The sequence below is a fragment of the Amyelois transitella genome, chromosome 22, assembly GCF_032362555.1.
Source record: "Amyelois transitella isolate CPQ chromosome 22, ilAmyTran1.1, whole genome shotgun sequence".
NCBI classification, from domain to species: Eukaryota; Metazoa; Arthropoda; class Insecta; order Lepidoptera; family Pyralidae; genus Amyelois; species Amyelois transitella.
The window spans coordinates 4,864,706-4,888,755 of NC_083525.1; the positions used below are offsets into that span (position 1 = coordinate 4,864,706).

The following is a 24,050-nucleotide window of genomic DNA, read 5'->3' on the forward strand; positions in this document are numbered from 1 at the left end:
TAATATACTGTGTAGTCATGTGTAGTATGATCCGACATACATTTGATTCCGGTCCGTTCGAATCCGTCACTGTTGGTCTTTAATAAATAACACTTGAAACGAGAAGTTTGTTTATTTTTAATTAAGTTAAATAAGCTGTGTTCAAACTGATGTCTTACGAATAAAGGCCTGAAAGAAATAGCTTAGCGCGTTATCAGTCTTTTCGAGTCCGTTGGCTCTGTCTGCCCCGTAATAAAACAGGCATTCTCAATTGCTTTCGCATATTAGTAGGGCGATAAAGACTTCATTTTGTAATTATTTGCAAAGCCATAGATGCTGTTAGAAAATACTGCACGAAATAAAAAATATTTAGAATTCTATTCCTTAAACTGCCAAAATAAAACCTTTCCCGGGTGCACCCTCTATGGTTAGGCTTGGAGGTCGAGGCTTAGTTTTGGAAGACTGAGAGAAGAGACTGTTTCCTCGACTTCTCGACAAAGTCGAGAAAACAGTCTCTTAATGATAACTTATTAGCAGATATTACTATAACCAGTTCAGTTCAAGTTATGAACTGATGAACATCCATACACACATACATACAGGTCAAAATCATAGCCCTCCTTTTTTACTTCGCCGTAGTCGGGTAAAAATGGTAACTTCAATTTCATCATTTAACCATCTAGCTATTCGTAGTCTTGCAACTATTAGCTCTATTTTTAAAATAGGTTCTATTTTATAAAATTTTTCAATAATGCATTTTCAGTAATACATATTTCATCTAAACGTTAAGTATAACACGAATTTACTTATCTGTAAATATATGTACCACTAGCTATGCCCGCAACTTCGTCCGCGGAATAGTTATTTTGGGCGTCATTCAAGCCCTCAAGGATGAATCATTTTCCCCGTATTTTCACATTTCCATTATTTCTTTGCTCATTATAATTGCAGCGTGATGTTAATATAGCCTAAAGCCTTCCTCGATAAACGGTCTATTCAACGCAAAAAGAATTTTTCAATTCGAACCAGTTAGTTCCTGAGATAAGCGCGTTCAAATAAACAAACAAACAAACTCTTCAGCTTTATAATAATAATATTAGTATAGATGAGAAAATCAAATGTACCAAACCCTCACTCACTACTTACTAGAGTGGCTCTATTATAATGTACGAAAACAGTGAGTATATTATAATACTCATTGTGTACAAGATTTACTCATTTACATTCTTCATGCTTCCTGATAGTATGAACTGCCCTTTACAACATTAAAAGGAAACCAGAAACGCGTCTTGACTTAATACCTAAAAAGAATGCTACTCTTAAGGTCAACTTAGTCACTTTAGTGTTTATCTGTCTTTATTCAATGTGTAGCGTAGGAAGTAGAATAGTATGTGATATATAATTAGGTAGGTACTTGCAACCCCACGTGAAATAAAAGCGTAATTCGAAGTTGTAAAAAGCAAATTTTTTACATAATAGTTATATTTTCGGTAGCGCTAAGAGACAGTTTCTCGAAATTACCACTTAACAAATAATTTACTTAGCCGTGTGGTTCCCGGCACCAATAAAAAAATAAGAATAGGACCACTCCATCTCGTTCCCATGGATGTCGTAAAATGCGACTAAGAGATAGGCTTTTAAACTTGGAATTCTTCTTTTAGGCGATGGGCTAGCGACCTGTCACTATTTGGGTCTCAATTCGATCATCCAGCCAAAAAGCTGAACGTGGCCTATCAGTCTTTTTGGGACTGTTGGCTCTGTCTACCCCGCGGGATATAGACGTGACTATATGTATGTATGTTTGTACAAATAATTTAGCGTTCATTTAAAAATATTGTGAAGAAAACATATGGAACCACAAAAAAATCAATTCAATCAACAATCGAATGATTAAATCCGATTATAAGTTACGCCGAAGATGCCTCGCAAAAACCAATCTGCAAAAAATCATTAGTGGTCGCTATTTACGTCATGGATCCGGGAAATACGTAAACTCTTTATTTTTTAGTTTAAAACCCGTGTAGTTACATTTATTTTTGACTATAACATAGATTTGCAACTAATTTGCATTTGGCATTATACTAATCACAGATCTAATAAAGAATAGATCTGGCACTGGCATGAAAAATCATATTTTTTATTTTATTTATTAACTTAATTTGGTATTTATCTCTCCCTCCCTCCCTCTCTTTGTCTTTCTGTCTCTATTATATTGGATTCCCATTCGCATACTCAGTTCTCACTAGTTTTGCCACAAAGCATTATACGTAGTCAATTAAAAGTAGCACAATGTAACTACCTACCTATACATACTATCTTTGATTTGACTTGTTCTTAGCAGATATGTATGTCACCTACTTAGAATTTAATATCTAGACAAAAAGATATCTTCGCGACAACAAATATTAATAAAGTTATTATCCTACCTATAGGCACATAATAAAAACGTATTTTTAAGGATTTTTCATGATAGACGAAACGACTTTGTAAAATAAATGTATAAAAAAAATTGCAATTAAAAGGAATCAAATACTTTTTGTTTTTCATAAATTTGTTATGCTTTTTACGCTTTACACCTATACCATTTAATGTCACTTAAAGTTAGCGCTTGGAGATAAGGTACCTATTTTTAATCCAATTAAACTGATACTTTTATCCATAAAATACAAATTGCTCTATATATTTTGTCGGAGAATATTATTTCTATAGAAGTAAATTAAAATTATGGTGGGTAACAAGGTCTGCAAAACTAGTATTGCTACGAATAGGTAAGAATAACTCTTGTAAAACATGTTGCATAAATACCGAACGTGCCATATAAGACGTGCCTGAACAAACAAAATCATTATAGGCAAATTCTTGTTAGTTATCGCGTCCAGTCAAATGTGCATGATAATCATTCCTTTACGTTCGACCTTAAAAATCATACGTTATCGGTATCACGTGGGAGCTGGACGTCCGATGCGTCGTCCCTTTCTACTTGGGAACATCGTGCAATCCATTCACTCTTCGGTCACTGGCTCATACTTTCTTCGAGTTATTCATAGTACGCATGCGGTAACAGTGTCAAAACGCAGCTCTCTCCGACGTAACCTCAATTTTAATTAATATCAATAAATAGCTAAAATGCGGCCCTTTTCCCATTTAGAGAATTGGGGAATAGTGGTTTCTGTGTTAATTCTAATTTATATAGTGAAGAAAATATGGGACGTCGTGTACCTGTTTGTTATCGGACCCGTTGTGAATAAAGTGGATGTGAAATCCTACGGGAAATGGGCACGTAAGTTTCACCTTTAATTTACATAAATATTTTATAAGTAATGAATTAGGTCTTTTAATTCATAATACAAAATATTTTTGAAAAAACAAGTACCTACCTTTTTAACAAGTTTGTGCTCATCTTGACGTTTTTATTGATTTTTTAGTTTTAGAAACCTATGCAAGTTAGTCTCTGTCTGGCGTAAATAATGGCGCTTATCAATTAAAAAAAAAATAGAACATCAAACTTATTAAGATAAATAAAGCTTATTATAATAAATAATTGAAACTTTTCCAAATATTTTAGCATAAGTAGGTAGGGTAACCTACTAACTGTATGACCAGGACCATATAGTTATGTTGTGCCAAAGATTATGTTTTTATCACTGATAAAATTCTGATACCATATCTATGTAAATATTTGTCTTGTCTCAGATATCAAATTTATGATATGTTCTTACGATCCCAACATTTTTCAAATTATTGAAATCGTTGATTCATTCATATCATTCATTCATTTTTTTTAAATAGTTTTTTGTCGTACCTACTTATCCTTTTAAATAGTAAACTAAATTAAAACTAAAATGCCGAGTCATAAGGTTCTCACCCTTTAGTGGTCGTATATCCTGTTCTTTGTACCGGTTGCAACTAAGCGAATTAGCACATTCATCTAGTGCAAGATTCCATGATTGCCGGGTAGCGAAAAAAAAAGTGTGCTAACTGCTTCTCTTCGTACAAGTTTATAACTGGATTTGACTTAACATTCTTTTAGGCGAATCTCGTAAGAGATAAATTGGTTGTATAATGTATAAATAAATGTACATTTTAAATCCAGAAGATAATTCCAAATTAGGAAGTCGCTTCTCACATGATCATCCTCCAGGCTTTGGCGAACAAAAACAAACACAAATAAAAAGTAATACCTGCCTACATGTAGCGACTCTTGTCTGACCTTCATGACCTTTATTAACATCAAACGTAAATCATATGTCCACTTTAGCAAAATTTTTACGATTATACTGAAAAAGTAATGTAGGTTAATGAAAAAGTGTAGGTTCTGCCTACCCTTCCGGGATTTCATAGTTATACATATATTGTATTGTTAGTTATTCAGACAACATCGCGCCGAATAACAAAGAATGCACACCTAAATTTTTGCACACAAAATAAAAAAAACCCTGCAAAGAATGATTTGACCTCCAAGTTATAACATGAAAGCTTTGCTGTATTAAATATATATCTTTCATTTATTTAAATGTAAATTAACATCCAAACAAAATGAAATACATTTTTACAAATAAAATATTACCTAAAGATGAATAAAAATCATATTTTGGGTCATCTGCATAATGTTACTTTAATAGATTAGGGTTTCCATGCTTTACCAGGGCGATAAGACGGCGGTCACTTCACTTATTTCTTTGACTTAACCCCGGCTCGAAATTGTATTTTCAGTGCCCGGGACCCTCCCCGAAGAGAACACATTTAATATCTAGGCATAAAGTACCAGTTGCATAAACAATAAGGACGATGCGCCTTTAAAAATATTGATCTTGCGATTCCAATCTGCTAAGAGGAATTAGTAAAAATAACTACTTACGAAAGTTTCGGCCGTGATTGGTGTCAGACGGCTTCATATCGTATAGAGATAGAGGAAGCTGAAGCCAATAGGCTGCGTCCGTGATTATGTCACAGTGATTAGCACTATCTAGTTCTCTCTCTGTTATTTTTCGGGGAGCGAGGTTTTGTTTCCAGGATTTAAATTTCCCCGCCACAGTGTTCGGGGCATGAGGTTCGCTTTCCTACTTTTATCTTTCCCCATAGTTCGATCTTCGGATTGAAATTGTTTATTAATTTTCTCATACATCTACTCAGTGGCATATTTTATTATCGTCATTAATAGCGATTACTTTAATTTCTTTTATAACACACTTAAGATAATGATTGACGTAAATTGACGTCGAAACCGGCCAATAATATACTTCCTTAAAATCACCGCAAAACCTTTTGCGTCACACAATTAAGTTGCCCGCATCTTTGCACTCAAACCAACGATACTTAGTTTATGTTGTATAATTATCATCCTTCTGATGTTTTTCCGATTGCGAACAAGAAGAAGGAATAGAGGGAAACCGACAGAATAAGAAAGCTTGTTTTAAGGTGCGATCAATTACAAAATATAATAATGTAAAAAATTATATTATTTTAAAACACACAAGTAAAGTTTTAGTTTTTAGTTTGCTTACACATAAATTAAGCTCCATGGATTCATTGATCCCGCAAACAAAAAACAGGGCTCATATTCCTGCCAAAAATTCTCGTGTCGCGCTACAAATAACAAAAGTCGAAGTCCAAAAAATTTACCTGTTTATAAACTTACGTCAAGACCCAATGCTGACGCCTGGAGCCGGTTATTTTGAAGAAAAAACTTCCAAGAAATGGTCACGTAAAATCAGAAAAAGATTACCACGTATACTTTTGATTTTACACGACAAAAACGGTTCAAAATACGCGTGTGGGGAAAACCTGACAGCCAGTCAGTCATCAACAAGTTTTCTGAAATTTAATTGATTAATTAAATTATATTAATCGTTGATCATGCATGTTTTTCTTTTTAATTAAGCGAAAATAAGTTTACTTAGATTATCTTATTATTAATGGAGAGTATATAAATACTATGTCCTCACCTTTTCCACAGGTTTCATAACTTTTTAATTGTACATTCCTATAAAAATAAAAAATAAAATATTGAGATGATTGTTGTATTGATTAAAATTTAAATGAAAAATCACTTGTATGAAATCCTATTAGTAAAGTTAGGAGTCATACGATGAATTGGCGATTTTTATTATGTTTAATAAAAATCGCATAATAATACACAGTTAACAAACGAAACTCCTTGTAACACTCGAATAAGATATTTTCGTTTCTTAAATATTGTAATAAAAGATTAAACTTTGAAACTTGTGTAAACTCATTTTCAAATGTTTATTCAAATGTATATTTGTGATAGGCTTAAACTTATTCAATGTTAAATTCTTGTTAATCTTTGCAACCGAATTTGCAAGGGGCATGTAGTGTTGGAGTATGTAAGAATTGGCATACTCAAACTATGTGGGTACATTGACCACCGCGTAAGTTGACCTTTGCTCAGTGCACATTTACAGTTGTTATCAATTATATCGATAGTACTTTAGGTAGTTACAAAGAGTTAATAGAGAAAAAATTTTACTTCTTTAGAGTCCTTCTTTTAGACGATGCACTGACAACCTGTAAATAATCTAAGTGTCTCAATTACATCACAATATACAAAAGCTATGGGTTTAGAGTTTTGTGACTGAAGAAGAAGGAGATTGCAATATTTTTTATTTCATTTTAATCTGAATTTATTTTTTATGGCATGTCATATTTAGTCTAGCCTAGTTATACGTAATTGTTGTATTCTCTGGATATTCGTGTTTATAGTCTTACGATACGTGTAGATAAACTAGGGAATGACAACATGCAACGTATGACACCTTCCACTTTTTGCGGACTGTTCTTAATACGCGTGTGGGGAAAACCTGACAGCCAGTCAGTCATCAACAAGTTTTCTGAAATTTAATTGATTAATTAAATTATATTAATCGTTGATCATGCATGTTTTTCTTTTTAATTAAGCGAAAATAAGTTTACTTAGATTATCTTATTATTAATGGAGAGTATATAAATACTATGTCCTCACCTTTTCCACAGGTTTCATAACTTTTTAATTGTACATTCCTATAAAAATAAAAAATAAAATATTGAGATGATTGTTGTATTGATTAAAATTTAAATGAAAAATCACTTGTATGAAATCCTATTAGTAAAGTTAGGAGTCATACGATGAATTGGCGATTTTTATTATGTTTAATAAAAATCGCATAATAATACACAGTTAACAAACGAAACTCCTTGTAACACTCGAATAAGATATTTTCGTTTCTTAAATATTGTAATAAAAGATTAAACTTTGAAACTTGTGTAAACTCAGTTTCAAATGTTTATTCAAATGTATATTTGTGATAGGCTTAAACTTATTCAATGTTAAATTCTTGTTAATCTTTGCAACCGAATTTGCAAGGGGCATGTAGTGTAGGAGTATGTAAGAATTGGCATACTCAAACTATGTGGGTACATTGACCACCGCGTAAGTTGACCTTTGCTCAGTGCACATTTACAGTTGTTATCAATTATATCGATAGTACTTTAGGTAGTTACAAAGAGTTAATAGAGAAAAAATTTTACTTCTTTAGAGTCCTTCTTTTAGACGATGCACTGACAACCTGTAAATATCTAAGTGTCTCAATTACATCACAATATACAAAAGCTATGGGTTTAGAGTTTTGTGACTGAAGAAGAAGGAGATTGCAATATTTTTTATTTCATTTTAATCTGAATTTATTTTTTATGGCATGTCATATTTAGTCTAGCCTAGTTATACGTAATTGTTGTATTCTCTGGATATTCGTGTTTATAGTCTTACGATACGTGTAGATAAACTAGGGAATGACAACATGCAACGTATGACACCTTCCACTTTTTGCGGACTGTTCTTAATAAAATATTTTATTTGTAAGAAAAGATAATATTTACTAGTGAACCATCAGCAAATAACATTTTGTACTGTTCAAATAAAACGCGTTCAATATTCACTGCTTGATTTTGTATTACATGCATGACGCGTCTATTCAATTTACGCATTCGTCGTCGGGTCTTTGATCTATTGGTATTCTATACCTAGTACCTACTATTTCAGACATAGGTACATTTTTGGCGCTAAAAGTCGAATTACTTCTTGCTTTGTTATTGCTTAAAATTTGAAGTAAATGTAATTCATACTTTGTAAGATGCACGTGCAGTCTACTGGAAGGAGTATGACTCCCAGAAAACAGTGATAAATCTATTGTCAGCGTGACAAATATTTTCCTAATATACTTACTGTTTAAATGGTTTCGGATTTCTTCCAAGAATGGCATTAGGTTTACTCTAATATAACCTGTATCAAATTCTTGTTACTAATTGATTGGGTGACTGACTGAAAGACAACATACAGGAATTTCGGTTGCTTTAGATTCTTTAGTTTTGATTCTTTTGGCTCACTTATCATTTTTAGCGGTTTCAAGTCACGATGTCTTTGGCCTGACCCCTCTTTTTGGGCCAGGCGGAGGCGATATAGCCTGATAGGTATTTATTCCACAGGCGGTCCACTGGTTTTCGCAACACTTGGCCGTACTGTGTAGGCGGCTCTCTTGCATTTCGCTAGATCTAAAAAACGTTTACTAAGTAGATCAACTTCCATGGCCTGATTCTGATTTCAGTAATCTATATATGAGTCAGTAATCGTGTCTTTACAAATCGATAAAATATTCTAATATAAACACACACAGACCTTTGAACTCGAAAGATAACCTGTTCTATATCAAATCTACGTCAGTAAGTAATTTGTTAAGTAGGTAACTTGAAAGTCATTCTATGGATAAACTATAAGGCTGCCATAAACAGATCAAATATTGCGAACTGGCTTTTCCCCGCAACTCATGCCAATAACATACAGTTTCGAAGAAAAATACCTATGTATAAACAAACAAATGTGATTTTATCAAATCTACTACTTTTTGAAATTAATTATTTTCGACTAATATATACTTAAAATAGTAAAAAAAAGTATATTCAGAACAAAGTTGGTACTGACACACTTTTACAAACATCTCGTGTAAATAATAATTTTTATGCTGTCTTCACTGCGCTTTGAATATACAAAAAAAATTGCTAACTGACATAAAATGTACACCTTTGAAATCTACTACATGCAAACTTTACACCTCATTTCATTATCAACCTTATTTCTACTAATCATAAGGTTCTAATATTACGTGACATCATTATCTGTCCAGTTTGCGAATCAACCTTAACTTTCACTTGAACAAGTCAAGTTCAGGGCAACCTGCCGCTTAACGACTTGGCGACAAGGTCGGTTTTACGTTGAAACCACATGGTCACTTCAACTGGTTTCTAGTAGAAAGTTTGTACATAATATGTCACTATTATTGATAATATACAAGATATTTTTAGCCGTGTAGTTTCCGGTATCGTCTTAGTATATAAGTTTATGTACATTTAATATCTTTCGATAGATGTCGTATGAGAAAATCATTAATTGGTTTACTCCATTTATACCTGTTTGTTTTTATTGATTGTTTTTATGATATAAAAATTGTTGTAAAATCAATTTTATTTTGCATAAAAATAAATCAATGGTTTTTTTTATTTTTTTATTTATAAGCAAATATTAAAATGTAAAAAATACACAGTGTACTCACATAACCTTCGCATTGATACATACATATAATCATGTCTTTATCCCTTGCAGGTAGAGCCAACAGTCTTGAAATGACTAAAAGACCAAGTTCGTATACTTGGCTTAATGTTGGAATTAAGACTTAAATACATAGTGGCAGGTTGCTACCCCGTCGCCTACAAGAACCATCCCTAGTTTTATATAAGCCTTGCCCTTAGTCGACCTTTATGACATCCATGGGAAACATGTCGCATTGATGAATGAAAATAATAAATTAAATAATCAATTTACTGATATTATGAATATGATAGTGTGTTTATTTAATAAATTAAGTGCATTACCATTTGCATTACTACTACACTACACGTTTGCAAAATTTCTTGGAAATCGGCAACACAAACAAAGTAACCTACTTAATTATTCCGGAGTAACAATTGTAACATGAGGCTTTGTCAAAAGCATCTATTTATTTTGTTAGGTACCTATATTGTTTTTTCTAATTTTAACCAAAGACCTGTCCATCATTATTGTAATGTAGCTCTTCCTTAACTGATTTCAATGTTAATATTATAAATAATTTTAGTAATTATAAAAATATTGTTCTTTCAGGTGTGGCAAGAACTAGATTTATGTTTACATATATTGATCTATGTGATTTATCACTTATATATTTATTTACCTATCTATGTTTAAAAAATACAATGAATGAACATTTACAATTCCCTTCCCATCTGAACTCTCTGATTTCTGGGCGATGGGCTAGCAACCTGTCACTATTTAAATCTCGATTCCATTATTAAACTACTACTGAAACCACTCTTATCTTAAACTGCTCTGAACGCGGCCTTTCAGTCTTTTCAAAACTGTTTCAAAACTGTTTTTACGACAAGCATGGAATAGAAATGGAGTGGATCTATACTTAAGTGTAGAGAACCACCGGTACAGACTAACTTCTCAAATTTTATTCTACACACCTCTTATTATACCGTGTGGTTCCCGCAGCACCAATACAAAAAAGAATAGGACGTCTCCATCTCTTTCCCATGGATGTCGTAAAAGGCGACTAAGGGATAGGCTTACAAACTTGGGATTCATTTTTAGGCAATGGGTTAGCAACCTGTCACTATTTGAATCTCAATTCTATCATTAAGCCAAATACCTGAACGTGGTCATTCAGTCTTTTCAAGACTGTTGGCTCTGGCTACCCCGCAAGGGATATAGATAAAGTGGCCATATGTATGTACCTCTTATTATTGAGAGGTTTTAGAATGTGACCTAACAAATTTTCCTATAATTGTTAGGTATAATTCCTCAACCACAAACTCATATTTAACTCATGTCTGTTAATCCAAGGTCACTAACACGATATTTAGGATAATTTTCCTGTAGTCTCAATCTCATCATTAATTCTTTACGTAAAAGTTCAATCGAGGCTCCAAATATAATTGGTCTATAAATAAAAATAACATTATTATAGTAAAAAAAAAAAATTATTGTGATCTTAATTATTTGGTTATACCTGTATCAATTTGGATGTTATACGTGTTCGCTATATTAATTACACGCCACAGCTAGTCTATATAAAACTTCCAATATTTAGTAAATAAGTGACTGACAGACAGCCTGGGTCTATAGGTTCTAATGTAGTCTGGGATACACAAGAAAGATCATTTTCCTGAAATTTCCACGGGAAATATTGGGGATTATTTATCGTTTTACGCGGTTTTATGCGGTCACGGGCGTCTCTTTCAGTCTTTTCAAGATCTTTGGCTCCTACCACATAAGGGATAAAGGCGTTATTATGTACGTATGTAAAGCCATATCCACATGGAGCTTAATATTATATTAATTCATGGTGTTCGCTAGCTCAGCGCTCCAGACTGCCAACTCGTAGATATCAATAGCAAATTATGCAAATTCACAAACCGACGTGAATTGTTGACGCAGCTTTATCGCACCAAATGTACGATCATGCGCTGTCTTTGATTAGTCGTGCATATTTCTTCATATAAAGCTAGTTTCCTTGTTGGTCTAATAGCGTAGCAAAGGAAAACATATTGTGTGTCTATTACTTATCTTTGCGCATTAATTTCAAACAAGAGCTTACAAACTTGGGATGGAACTACTTTTTTTTTATAGGCACCGTGTGGATTCCGGTACCAATAATAAAAGAATAGGACCACTCCATCTCTTTCCCATGGATGTCGTAAAAGGCAACTACGACAGGGTTACTTCTTCTTTAAGGCGATAGGCTAGCAACCTGTCACTATTTCTCTCATAAATCTCAAATTACTCGCAAGGGATTTAACGTGATTATATGTATGAAGGTACTACTTTTAGGTGATAGACAAGAAATCTCTGAAACTTAATCCTATCATTAACCATTAAACCATAAAATATGTGACATGTAGCCTTGTGGTACCCTACTTCTTCTTCGATATAACTACAAACCTGGATTGGATATGTCAGGTTTTTTATGAAGCGAACCGTTTGACAAAATAGTGTTATATTATACATAGTTACAGACAGTTGCTAGAATGCACGGTACACAGGATCCTTCACCGTTAGACCTAAGGTTACCTAGCAATCAAATTAATGCCATTTACTCGAAGGAGCCATTGGAAGATTGACAGAAATTGGTTAAATAAATTGAATGATAAAAAAAATAATTTGGACTTGACTATATATTTTTTCTTTGTTCTAGTTGTATTGTCATTTCTTTGCTAAAATTTACCTAAATTTATATTGAATAAGTGTGTTATTGTATACTTTTCTTATTGTTACAGTGGTCACTGGCAGTACAGATGGAATAGGCAAAGAATATGCCAGACAGGTAAAAATTCAATAATTTAGCTAATGAAATGCAAAATGCTAAATAGTCACTGGTTATTTACGGATTACTAACCGGCCTTGGTCTAGCATTTAGAATGTGTATTAAATCTATACCTATTTCCTAGTAGAAATGATATTGCTAGGCAGGTTTTTTTCTAATGAACTTGAGATACATTTAAGTATTGAGTGATGAATGTATGTGAATAAAAAAAAACAAAATAGGCATGCGGGGATCATGGCAGATGTTGACCGCTCCAAGAAAGACGCGAATTTAACAGAAATTATCACTTTTGAAAATAATCATTCATTTGCCAAAACGAGATGAGAGTTTTTTTATTTATCAAGATATATTATTTGTTACAGTTGGCAGAACGAGGCTGTGATATTGTTCTAGTCAGTAGATCAATGGACAAATTGAAGACTGTAGCAGAGGAAATAGGTAATGATATGAGCAGCGATATTTTGGATGTCATAGCCTTTTTTTCTACGAAAGTCAAAAGCTACAAAATACCTCTACCAACATAAAGTTTGATTTATTTATTAACAATTTATTAGCTTTTACAAGAGAATAGATACAAACTATAATTCCAGTTAAAAATGTAATATTTGGCATGTAAGTTTTACATGGCAACCTTTAAAATTTAATTTTACGTTTAAGTTTAAAATTTACTCTAAGATGGCAACACAAACTATACATGTGGTATTGTCATTTTTTGGATTTGCTAAATACTGTGGAAATTAATGCTAGTACATTTCTCATCTGATTTTAACTTTTTTATATATACTTACGTTTATTTTTTTATATTTAACGGCCTAGTTATATGGCACGGCGATAGTAGTTGGCTGTGACAGCTGCCGTGTTAGAATCCCAGGCAGGGCATGATTGACCTGGGTCTTGGATGTTAATCTATAAAAGTACCTATTTATCAAAAAATATGGTATCGTTGAGTTAGTATCTCGTAAAAGTAGTCTCGAACTTCCTTTATATTTTTATATATATTTATTTTTACTATTGCTCAGGTATTTTTCAGATCTCATTGATAATAACTTAATTACTAATCTTTTCTTACAGAAAAGGACTTCAAGGTTCAAACTAAGGTAGTACAAATAGATTTCTCTGGTGATGTTAGCATATACGACAAACTCTCCAACGAGATAAAAGACCTGGAAATTGGCACTGTGGTCAACAATGTGGGTCTTTCGTATCCATATCCTGAATATTTCTTGGATTTGCCTGAATGGTTTGTATGAATTTTTTTCTTAACCTAGACGACTCCAAATTTCTGTTCATTTTGATTTATTACATCAGCTTACTGACGTTAGTATTGGTTGCGTCCTTAACTCTATGGAGTTCACTGAGTTGAGTGTATGGAGTTGGATTGGAGTAGTCAGGTTTTTACACGAAACGACTCTCGTCGTCGTTCGCAAACTATTCAGAGGAACAAAATCCATATTGGATCATGGTTACACATTACACTAAGAATCTAGTTGTGTGAATGTACAGATTTTCTCGTGTTCTTTTCCCTCACAGTATAAGGGCATCGTTAAGGACTCAAACTAATGTAACTAAAAATTTATTTTTTGAGAACAAAATTAAGAGCGAAGTTTAAAATGAAAGTTAAAAAGAATATAAGGCTTGAAGGACTTTTATTTGAAAAGAAGTACTATTATTAGTAGGTAAACTATCGTATACACTCGGACGCTGTGAATAGAGAAATAGAGAAGAAATTACGTTGCAAAAGAGAGAGATAGTGAGATAACAAAAAGGCTGCATCTTCATTGATAAAAATAGCAACAGCTAAAATGCTAGAAATAAAATACACGAAGATAAAAAAGGAAAATAGGGAAATTTAACATTAAGTCTTTACTATTCTACAGGACAAACCTCGTGACGAACTTGATCAACATAAACGTAGTGTCAATGTTAAGAGTGACTGGCCTCGTGTTGCCCGACATGGTGAAACGTGGGAAAGGAATCGTCATCAATATTGGCTCCGGATCTTCTGAAATACCAGCACCGCTTCTCACTATTTATGCTGCAACTAAGGTATTCTTCTTTTTTTGAAATCACTTGGGAGAATATTTGCAACCTCACAAAGCTTTTGCGTATTGTATCAGCCAGTATTCAGTTACCTGAATGTGCAGATTTCTCCACGGTGTTATCCCTTACCAGAGTTTCTTATATCATGAGACAATTGTTCAGCGCAAAGTTAAATTAGTGCGCTTTATAATTTAACATCATGTTTAAACCTCTATTTACATTGAAATATCTTGTGATATCTATATTATTGATTTGATATTTTACAACTTAACATGCATTTAATCCCCTCTTTTTTTTCCTTTTTAGGCGTTCACTACAAAGTTCTCCGAGGGTCTAAGGCACGAGTACTCCAGGCAAGGCATATTGGTGCAGCATATTGCTCCAGGCTTCGTTGCCACAAACATGTCCAAGATCCGAAGGACGAGTTTCTTCGCTCCAAACGCGAAGACTTTCGTCAAGTCCGCCCTTAATTTACTGGGAACAGCCTCAGAAACCAATGGATACTTTGCCCATTCCCTCCTCATTACTTCAGTACAATTCTTCAGGACAATTTCGGATAGCTTCACCACCTGGATGACCAGACGAAGCATGGAGAACAGCAGGAGAATAATGCTCAAAAAGTATAAATCAGCTTAGTTTCTTATGCCGCTTAGCATGCTTAAATTTTAAGTGGAGGTAAACGCCTAATAATAAAAGTCACGCAGAAGCACCTTCCGACAAAATGACAGCCTTAAATATTGGGGTATTATTTGTGGTTGTAAATATGATTTTGAATGAGTAGAAATTAGAAATAAGTTCACTATGTCCATAATAATGTTCCCGAAACTGGTATAACATACATAACTAATTTCAGTGGTTTATCATTCTTCTTCTAAACTTTACCCTTATCGTTTCGGTAAAGTTTATTTTCTTAGTTTAAATATCAGTCAGATGAATGTTATCCTAAAATATTGGAATATTTTTGAACACCAAAGAATTTTAAAATGTAAATGATTTTGCGCCAATCAACACATACCTGTTGTATATTTTATAATATTCTCTCTTCTAGTTTCAACATGAAAACTATAATTTATCTTAGCAACATCTTGAACTGCTTGCAGGTTATGTGCCCGACAAGATTTATATAAAAATGCGAAAAAGAATTATAATTTTTTGTGTAAGATTTGAACTTTATAAAGAAAAAAAATTATGGAGCATGCTTTCACAAATTCAATTTGGTATTATTAATCAATCCTTTATAACATATTTCCTAAGATTCATTTTTGCCTTCGATTATATCCTAACTTCTTGCACTTTGTCTCTTTGTAAAATGTTTCCTTCTTTCTCAACAATGCATGGCAAAATTTACCTTTTGGCAAATTGATGATTTTCAAAGACAATATGTATAATATGGTCTAGTAAAGTGTGGTTAATTTGTTTACCCTCTTTGGGATCTCTAGTCTAAATTTGAAAATGTTAATTTCGTGAATTAAGTAATAATTATAATAACATCATGTAGCTTTATAATGTTTAAAAAAAAACTTCGACTTCTTGACTAAAGTGGTGTATTAATAGTTGCATTTTTATAGATTTTTAGTTTAATAAGACATGTTTAATGGGCAATTAATTCATTTATAAAGCTGTGTGATATTGTAAATATAACTGTAAAAATAAAAGAGCGGTGTGTAGTCTTGGGTTCCTGAATAAAATATTAAAACATATCTAGCACTTTGTTTATTTATCTGTAGCACCTTTAGTATACAAGTGTGATAACTATGTCATCGGTACCTATTCGATAAAGGAATATTTTATAATTAAAGCAACAATCACCAGAATGATGACGAGAATTATTTCACTAAATAACGGTAACTAAAAGCTTTGTATATAAATAATGCAATGGTGAAGGTTAACTTAAATATGGATTTTTTTTTTGACACATACTATCTCATAAGTACGCTTTTAAAAAGGAAAGGAAAAGAAAATCAATCCATTCGTTTTGGCTCAGGAATTAACTTCATTCAGAGATAGCCACAGGTTCTAGTTAAAAAAACGCACATGGGCATACATACATACATATGGTCACGTCTATATCCCTTGTAGGGTAGACAGAGCCAAGACTGAAGGGCTACGTTCAGCTATTTGGCTTAATGATAGTGACAGGTTGCTAGCCCATCGCCTAAAGAAGAATGGGTATCATTTAAGCTATCACCAATTTAATTAGTTTTGTGTTTCTTAAATAATAGGGTTTCTCCTCAACATAGTAGATCTGTCACCAAAATGTAGTCACCAAACAATGCAAAATCAGTTCCACAATAAATCACCTAAAATCCTGAGATATAAGGTCTAGTACCAAATAAATGTTTTTGTATGTATTATAATAGGTGTGTCCTAATAAGTATTTAAGCAAACTAATTTAAAGAGATCACCAATAAATCATATTATGTTACTAGAAAATTGCATTAAGTTCAAATAAAAAATTAGGGTTGTCATCATCGTTTCAACCAAAAGATTCTGCTAATTAACTAGACTCCCAAGGTTCTAAATTTCCACTGGTAGTATAAATTATATTTAAATAAAATTTTTAGCAGAGTAGTAAATAAAACAATTAAAGTTAAAATAATCAATATTTATTGTTGAAAATAATTACCACTGAACAATCAGCGCTGGTTTAAAATAGCTGGCTTATGGCTAGCAGAATAGTAGATAAAACACTTAATTAAAGTTAAAATAATCAATAGTTAACTACTACCCATCGTTGAGGCCGGATTGGTCAATTTTTAAAGCGCGCCAATTTGTCTCCGCCCCTTTGATCATTTTTTCATTAAAATTATAAATTGATGTATTAAATTGGTAACGAATACTATTAATTTAATATCTGAACGAAATAAAATGTTACTACTGTATTGGTGACAAAATATCAAATAAAAAGGAGTCGCAGTCAGGGATCGATAATCGATTTATTTGGTGACAGATCTACCATTCTGAGCACAGAGCTATTATTTAAGTAACAAAACTATTATTATAAGAACGAAGTTTATATTCATGTAATTCAATATAATTTTATTGGTTATCGATCTCTTATTTTACACATATATTAACATTAATTTGATAATTCATACCTGGGAACAATTTTTGTTTATCTGAGAACGAAAATATTTCGTAGCGATAGATCTATTTATTAGGTGATACAACTTGATGACAAATATAAATTTTGGTGATAGAAAATATAGTTCCCAAGAAGAATCCCAAGTTTGTAAGCCTATCCCTAAATCGCCTTTTACGACATCCATGGGAAAGAGATGGAGTGGTCCTATTCTTTTTTTCATTGGTGCCGGGAACCACACGGCACTGCCGGGAATCATGGGCATTAGTTAACAAATACCGAAGGAAATCTGAACATTCAAGCGACTGGTTGAATCATGATCCAATAAGGGTTGAATTCCCCTACGAAGACTACGAAGGAATACCCAATCCACGATCGTGGTATTAGGACGTCCCAAGGTGAGGACGTGGGGATGCAACCGGGACTAATGACAGGAGAAAAGAACGACTCGGATGTAGAGGAAACAAGTACAAGTTTTACGTTTAACAATCTCTCGGCTTGATTCAAAAAAAGAGATGAGAATGTTGATCACAGAAATTGAAATAATCGAGAGCTAATATGATTCCGGTTTCTTTGATTATGATAATTACAAACATCTGAACTCCTTTTGATGACATTTGACTTATGTCCGTACATGGACGGTAATCGGTATGATTAAACAGAGACATGACTACCTGCTTATTATAGTTTTAATATAATTATCCTCAAAAAGAAAGAAAAGGTAACCATAACATCTGATTGTTTTTCAGGGCTACGAAATTGGAAGCTTAGAGGACTTATTTGATGGAACGCATGCGTGCGTTTTTGTTGTGAATTTGGGTACAAAGAACAATCCGATATTTTAGTGTCTCAATTTATCTTTAAACAAATCTAATTATTTCTTAATTGTTAGCTTGTTATTCTCAAATATATTTATGGAAGTTATAATTGGTTTTTTTTTTTTTATTTTACACATTTAATGTCTTTATTAAGAGTCACGAAAGTTATGCTGTTCTCGTATAACTGCATTGGCTTTAGGTACATATTTGTATTTGATATCCAGAGGTTGCTATAGCCAATCGCTTTATAAAGAATCTCAAAGACATAATAATTTAACAATCTGACCAAAAGGAAGAAAATAATAATAAAACTCAATAATATTTTATAAAAAAAGAAATACTTAAGTACGTAGTATATAATACAAGTATATTAACAAATTTTTTACCCTTAATTTGAACAGCGCTTTCACCTTTGCTGCTACGCTAAAAGACAATAGATAAGTGATGATATAATCATGAGTATGTACTTAAAATTAAAATTTTCTACCACATGACATTTTAAAATTTGTTAAAAATACATCATTTTACCTTGGCACGTCACCGTTCTCACACCACATAACAATGGCGTTGGAAGACTGGTATTTCAGAATATCTATGTTAGTGTTTTTATTTATTGCAAAGAAAATATGGAACGTTATTTATACTTTCTGGTTAGGACCATATGGTATTAAAGTCGATGTAAGATCCTATGGACAATGGGCAAGTAAGTAATACTTTTGTTTTACTTTCGACATTAAACACTAATAATAACTATTGTGGTAAAGTATGTATGTACCTTGAAATGCAAACTTCTTTTTTTTAATGTTAATTACATATAATAATTCGGGATATTCTTATGACCATGGATCCTAGATTAGGTCAGATTTTTACACAAAGCGATTCCCATCTGACCTCCACAACCTTTGCAGGTAAACCTAACCCGTATTGGATCCACGGTTACACATGCACTTGAGTTACTTTGTAATCTTTAACATGCTGTGTTTTTTTGCAAATTAAATCAAAAGTTTAAGGCGTCAAAGTTTTCCTAAATAAAATTAAGATAGGTCATTATATCCTAACTAATATTATAAATGGGAAACTAAGTTTGTAAAGTTTTATCTACTGAACCAAAGAAAATATACGTGCAAAATCTTACAATCATAATATAAATATTTAATATTAAAATGTTGCAGTGGTAACTGGCAGTACTGATGGAATTGGAAAGGAATATGCGAGACAGGTCAGTACTATTATAATAGAGACTACTATGTCACCTATCCATTGTTATAGGTGAGGGAAATGGGCCTTTATATATTCTACTGATTTTAAACTTTCGTAAAATATCCGTGGTCGCTTGGTGTGTACCTAACTTCGCTTAAAAGTTACCACATTTACTCGTAGATATGTCAATAATCAATTATGTCTTAGACCTATTATGCCAAAACCGTCATGGCAAAGAACAATACGACATGAGGATGGCCCTGAGGGGAATAATCCTGAGATAATAGTTATGTGCGCCAAAAATATCATTCTTTAATTTTGTTTATCACATTTAGGTACTTGTTGTGTTAATTATATTCAAGTGAAATAAAAGTAGGTTATGCTCGATTACATAAAAATAGTATATTTTAACCTGTAATTAATTATCACCGAAAAATTAAAATAAGTAACTAAGTAATTCAAACATAAATTAAGACAAATCTTTCAAATTTGGTTTTGCTTTTTAGAGGCACAGAATTCGCGATTCCTCTTTGACCTGGTTCTTTAGTCTCCTTATAATAGACACTACTGTCACGTAGAAGGAGACTTAAGAAACATTTTTTTACATTCTACCAATATACCTTCTTCTTTTCTTTTCTTTCGATTCTTCACAGTTCCCGATGGGTACCAATTTTAAAATTTATTTAGCAAAGTTCGCATTTGTCAATGGTCAAGTATAAAGAGTAATGGAGTAATGTAATGAACAAACAATTAATTTAAATATTTATATTCTTTCAGTTGGCGGCACGGGGCTGTGACATAATTCTTGTCAGTCGATCATTGGACAAATTGAAAAATGTTGCAAGTGAAATAGGTACTTATATTAAAAAAAGAAATATTTCATTTTATTAAGCTTTTAAGTTTTAAGAACTTATTTAACCAACAAGCTTGTATGAATATATTTATTAATATGGATATGGCGAAAGAAGTATGCAGGAACCGTGGCAAGTGAAAAGATGTAGTCTCTGCCTATTCCTACGGGAAACAGGGCGTGATTTATGTAGATTTATGTGTAAATAGGTATTGAAATAATTCGAGAAGTTTGAAAGAAACATGTACCCGGCAGTTAAACAATCACTCTACTCGAAGCGATGACGTCCTATTCAAAACTTTAACATTTAAAAGTCAAGGAGAGTTCACACTACAAAAGATCTGCGTAAAACTGAATAAGTTGATGACGGATTTAGCGCGCAAGTTTTTACACACCAGACAGAGGGGTCATGTTTTTTGCATAGATTTAGAAAATATTTAAATGTTAAAAAAAAAAGTCTATTTAGTTTTTTGACAATATGGAGTAGGCAGAGCCAACAGTTTTAAAAAGACTGAAAAGCCAAGTTTAGCTGTATGGCTTATGATGGAATTAAGATTCAAATAGTGACAGTAGACCTCCCATGATTGATTTTATTAACCTTGCAGTTATATTAATTACTAGATAGCGCCCTCGGCTCCTTCCGCGTAAAACGAAAAATACCGTTATCTCCCATTCTCGCGGGAAATTTCAAAAATCCTAACAGACGCCTCCTAGTTTCAATCTTCCTTCTTGTCAATTTTGTTTTTTCTTGACTCAGTAGTTTTTTGAGATTTCGTGATCAGTATGTGCATGAATGAGCAGATGTTAGTCTAATATATATAGATTTAAGATAGGTATATTCATATAACTGCGATTTAGATGTAATTAACGGTTCCACTAGGATCGTATTTCTGGTTCAATATTGTTACAATATCACTCTGTGATTGATTTTTCTTTACTTTTTCTCCTCAGAAAAAGAGTTTAAAGTTCAGACAAAAGTAATCGCGATAGACTTCACACACGACGAGAGTATCTATGATAAACTGGAAAAGGAAATACAAGGCCTTGAAATTGGCACCCTGGTGAATAATGTGGGTTTGGCGTACCCATACCTGGAATATTTCCTGGATCTTCCCGAATGGTAAGCGATTTAAAACATACAAATCGGTTTTTTAATAAATGTGCATGTCTAATATTATTTCGATATCTATGTTACTGCCAAATTAGTGTTAGATAGAAATCGGAATAATATAATTTTATTCGATTAAATTAGAAATAAACGATAAAGTTCTTTTTACTTGGTCGAAGAATATAAAACAATTAAACGTTACTGTAGCGTCACAACCGTTAATATTAATCAGAACTCTTGGTCTTTTACGCTCTCATACCTACATCGTTGAAGGATTTTGCTGGCAATAATGTCCGTTAATAGTATTTAGTTTAACAAGTAATGAATTAAATAGTAAATGCTGGTAACCTTACCAAAATTCGTATTATCTCTTTGTGACACCATAGTATCTTATATTGGTCTTTAGCTCTAAAGGAGCTTTTTCCATAATCCAATACGGGTTAGCTTCACCTGCAAAGGTTTCGGTGCGGAAGTCAGACTGGAGTCGCTTCGTTAATACTTGACTTACCCAATGCAGGATCATGGTCATAAGGTGCACTTCGAGCTCCGCTCCAGATAGCCAAAAAATTAGCTAAATTACCACCAGGAGGAAGATCTTATTCTAGTTAAACCATGTGTTTGCCTAATATTAGTATTTTTTTTTACAGGAAAAAGCTTATGAGAAACCTGATCAACGTTAATATTGTATCGATGATTCGTGTAACAGGTCTAGTTTTACCAGACATGGTGAAGAGAGGTAAAGGCATCATCATAAACCTGGGATCAGCATCTTATGAGGTGCAGTCACCACTTCTCGTAGTGTATTCGGCTACTAAGGTAAATCTATCTAAAAAATCTACTATTTCTCTTTCATCGTGACGTTTTCCAAGCTATCGACTTCAAAGATCGAGATGCTATAGACAGTATACAAGTAATACAGATGCAGTAACATACAAGATTTTTAATCTTCTTCGAATTCGTCAGATTACTGGAAAATTATTTAAAATGGTTTTGAAAGACATGCCATGGTAGGATAAATACTTAATACAAATGATAAATTTTCTAAATCAATTTAAATACCACGTATGTAAATACTCAATTATAGTCATTTACGTGGTTTTATAACTGTAATAAAAGTGAACTGTGTAATAATACTTCTACAAGTTTTAAAATATTATTTTTTCAGGCTTTCGTTGTAAAGTTCTCAGATGGATTGAGATACGAGTATGCATCAAAAGGCATTATAGTGCAATGTTTATCACCAAGTCTCATTGCCACCAATATGACAGGACTAAGTAGCAGCATCATAACCCCATCTCCAGAGACGTACGTTAAATCTGCACTCAGTATGCTTGGATCAGTCCATCGAAGTTCTGGATACTTCCCCCATTCATTTTTGCTCCGTTTTTATAACTTAGTCGAATATTTATCAGAAGATTTCGGCGCATGGGCATGTCGCCGTATTTCTGAAGTCGGTCAAATTTTAATGCTCAAACGGCAAGGGATTAAGAAGCAATTGTAATTCAACTTTCACTTGTTTATTAATTAATATATTTTATTATTTAATTTTTTAATAACGAAGTTGTTTCATTTCTTCTCATGTCACGGTATTATACTTTGCTGGCGTTCTCTGTGGAGTAAAATTGTGTACGTATCTTTGAGATCAAGTACCCAAGTTCCAATCCAAGGCCATTACATGCAATACAAACTCTTTATATTTCACTTTGGTTAGTGATATTTATTAATATATTTATTTTATTCTATAGTAATTATTGTTGTGTGTTTAGATGTGTGTTACCTTAACTTACATTAGGACTGTTGCCTTTAAAACGCGAGATACACAGACTAGATATTTTGGAAGCAATATTTTATTTGATCCTCCTACTTATATTTATAATGATGATAAGAACCATAGAAGCCGATGCAAGGTGCGCAGCTGGTGGTTAGGTTCTGTTATCGCTACAGACACAATTAGCATGCACTATTGGAAAGCGCACTTTTTTGTCTACATAATATATTTAAGCACAGAGATTAGAACTCGACTAAGAATCTCGCAATCAGCTTTAGAATTGAAGGTACATGGCAAGTAAACTATAATAATACATCAAATAAGGGCAACGGTTAATGAAAAATATATTAAAATAATACAAACAGACTTCGGAGATATATCCCTTGATTACATTTTGCATCAGCAGTTTTCCAAATTTTGGTGGGTGTCACGGCGGAAGGTCTCGAAGGTATTTCGCAACCCAGCTCATTATTATAAGCCACATTATAAACGTGAATCCAACTAGTATTATAGATACAACATCAATAGTGAGATGACCGTAGTAATCCTTTTGTTTCGGCATGTTGTGTCTGCGCATTTCTGTTTTATGAACATTGAAAATACTTGCACATCCAACTTAAAGCCATTAGCAGAATAACGAAAGCCAGAGATATAAGTATTACTTGAATCACGTCTATTTTGTAACAAGTGGCTTTAGCCATCTTACTGACCACTGGTGATATGGCAAACGACGAGAAAAAGTAGCACCAAAATAACTATAGACCCAATAACTATGAGCAACTGATTCAGATT

At 32.9% G+C, this 24,050-nt stretch overlaps 2 protein-coding genes across 2 annotated transcripts; both read left to right on the plus strand.

Moving 5' to 3' along the window:
- The first annotated feature begins 2,806 nt into the window (after positions 1 to 2,806).
- Positions 2,807 to 16,132, plus strand: LOC106129881 (very-long-chain 3-oxoacyl-CoA reductase). Its single transcript, XM_013328575.2, has 6 exons — positions 2,807 to 3,259; positions 12,346 to 12,392; positions 12,755 to 12,830; positions 13,464 to 13,632; positions 14,270 to 14,438; positions 14,739 to 16,132. Exons 1-6 carry the CDS (start codon positions 3,106 to 3,108, stop codon positions 15,066 to 15,068), a joined length of 945 nt encoding a protein of 314 aa, XP_013184029.2. The 5' UTR covers positions 2,807 to 3,105; the 3' UTR covers positions 15,069 to 16,132.
- A 2,698-nt stretch (positions 16,133 to 18,830) lies between these two features.
- On the plus strand, positions 18,831 to 23,044 carry LOC106129910 (very-long-chain 3-oxoacyl-CoA reductase). The gene is made up of 6 exons (XM_013328610.2): positions 18,831 to 19,035; positions 19,505 to 19,551; positions 20,310 to 20,385; positions 21,334 to 21,502; positions 22,138 to 22,306; positions 22,656 to 23,044. Exons 1-6 carry the CDS (start codon positions 18,894 to 18,896, stop codon positions 22,989 to 22,991), a joined length of 939 nt encoding a protein of 312 aa, XP_013184064.2. The 5' UTR covers positions 18,831 to 18,893; the 3' UTR covers positions 22,992 to 23,044.
- The last annotated feature ends 1,006 nt before the right edge of the window (positions 23,045 to 24,050 follow it).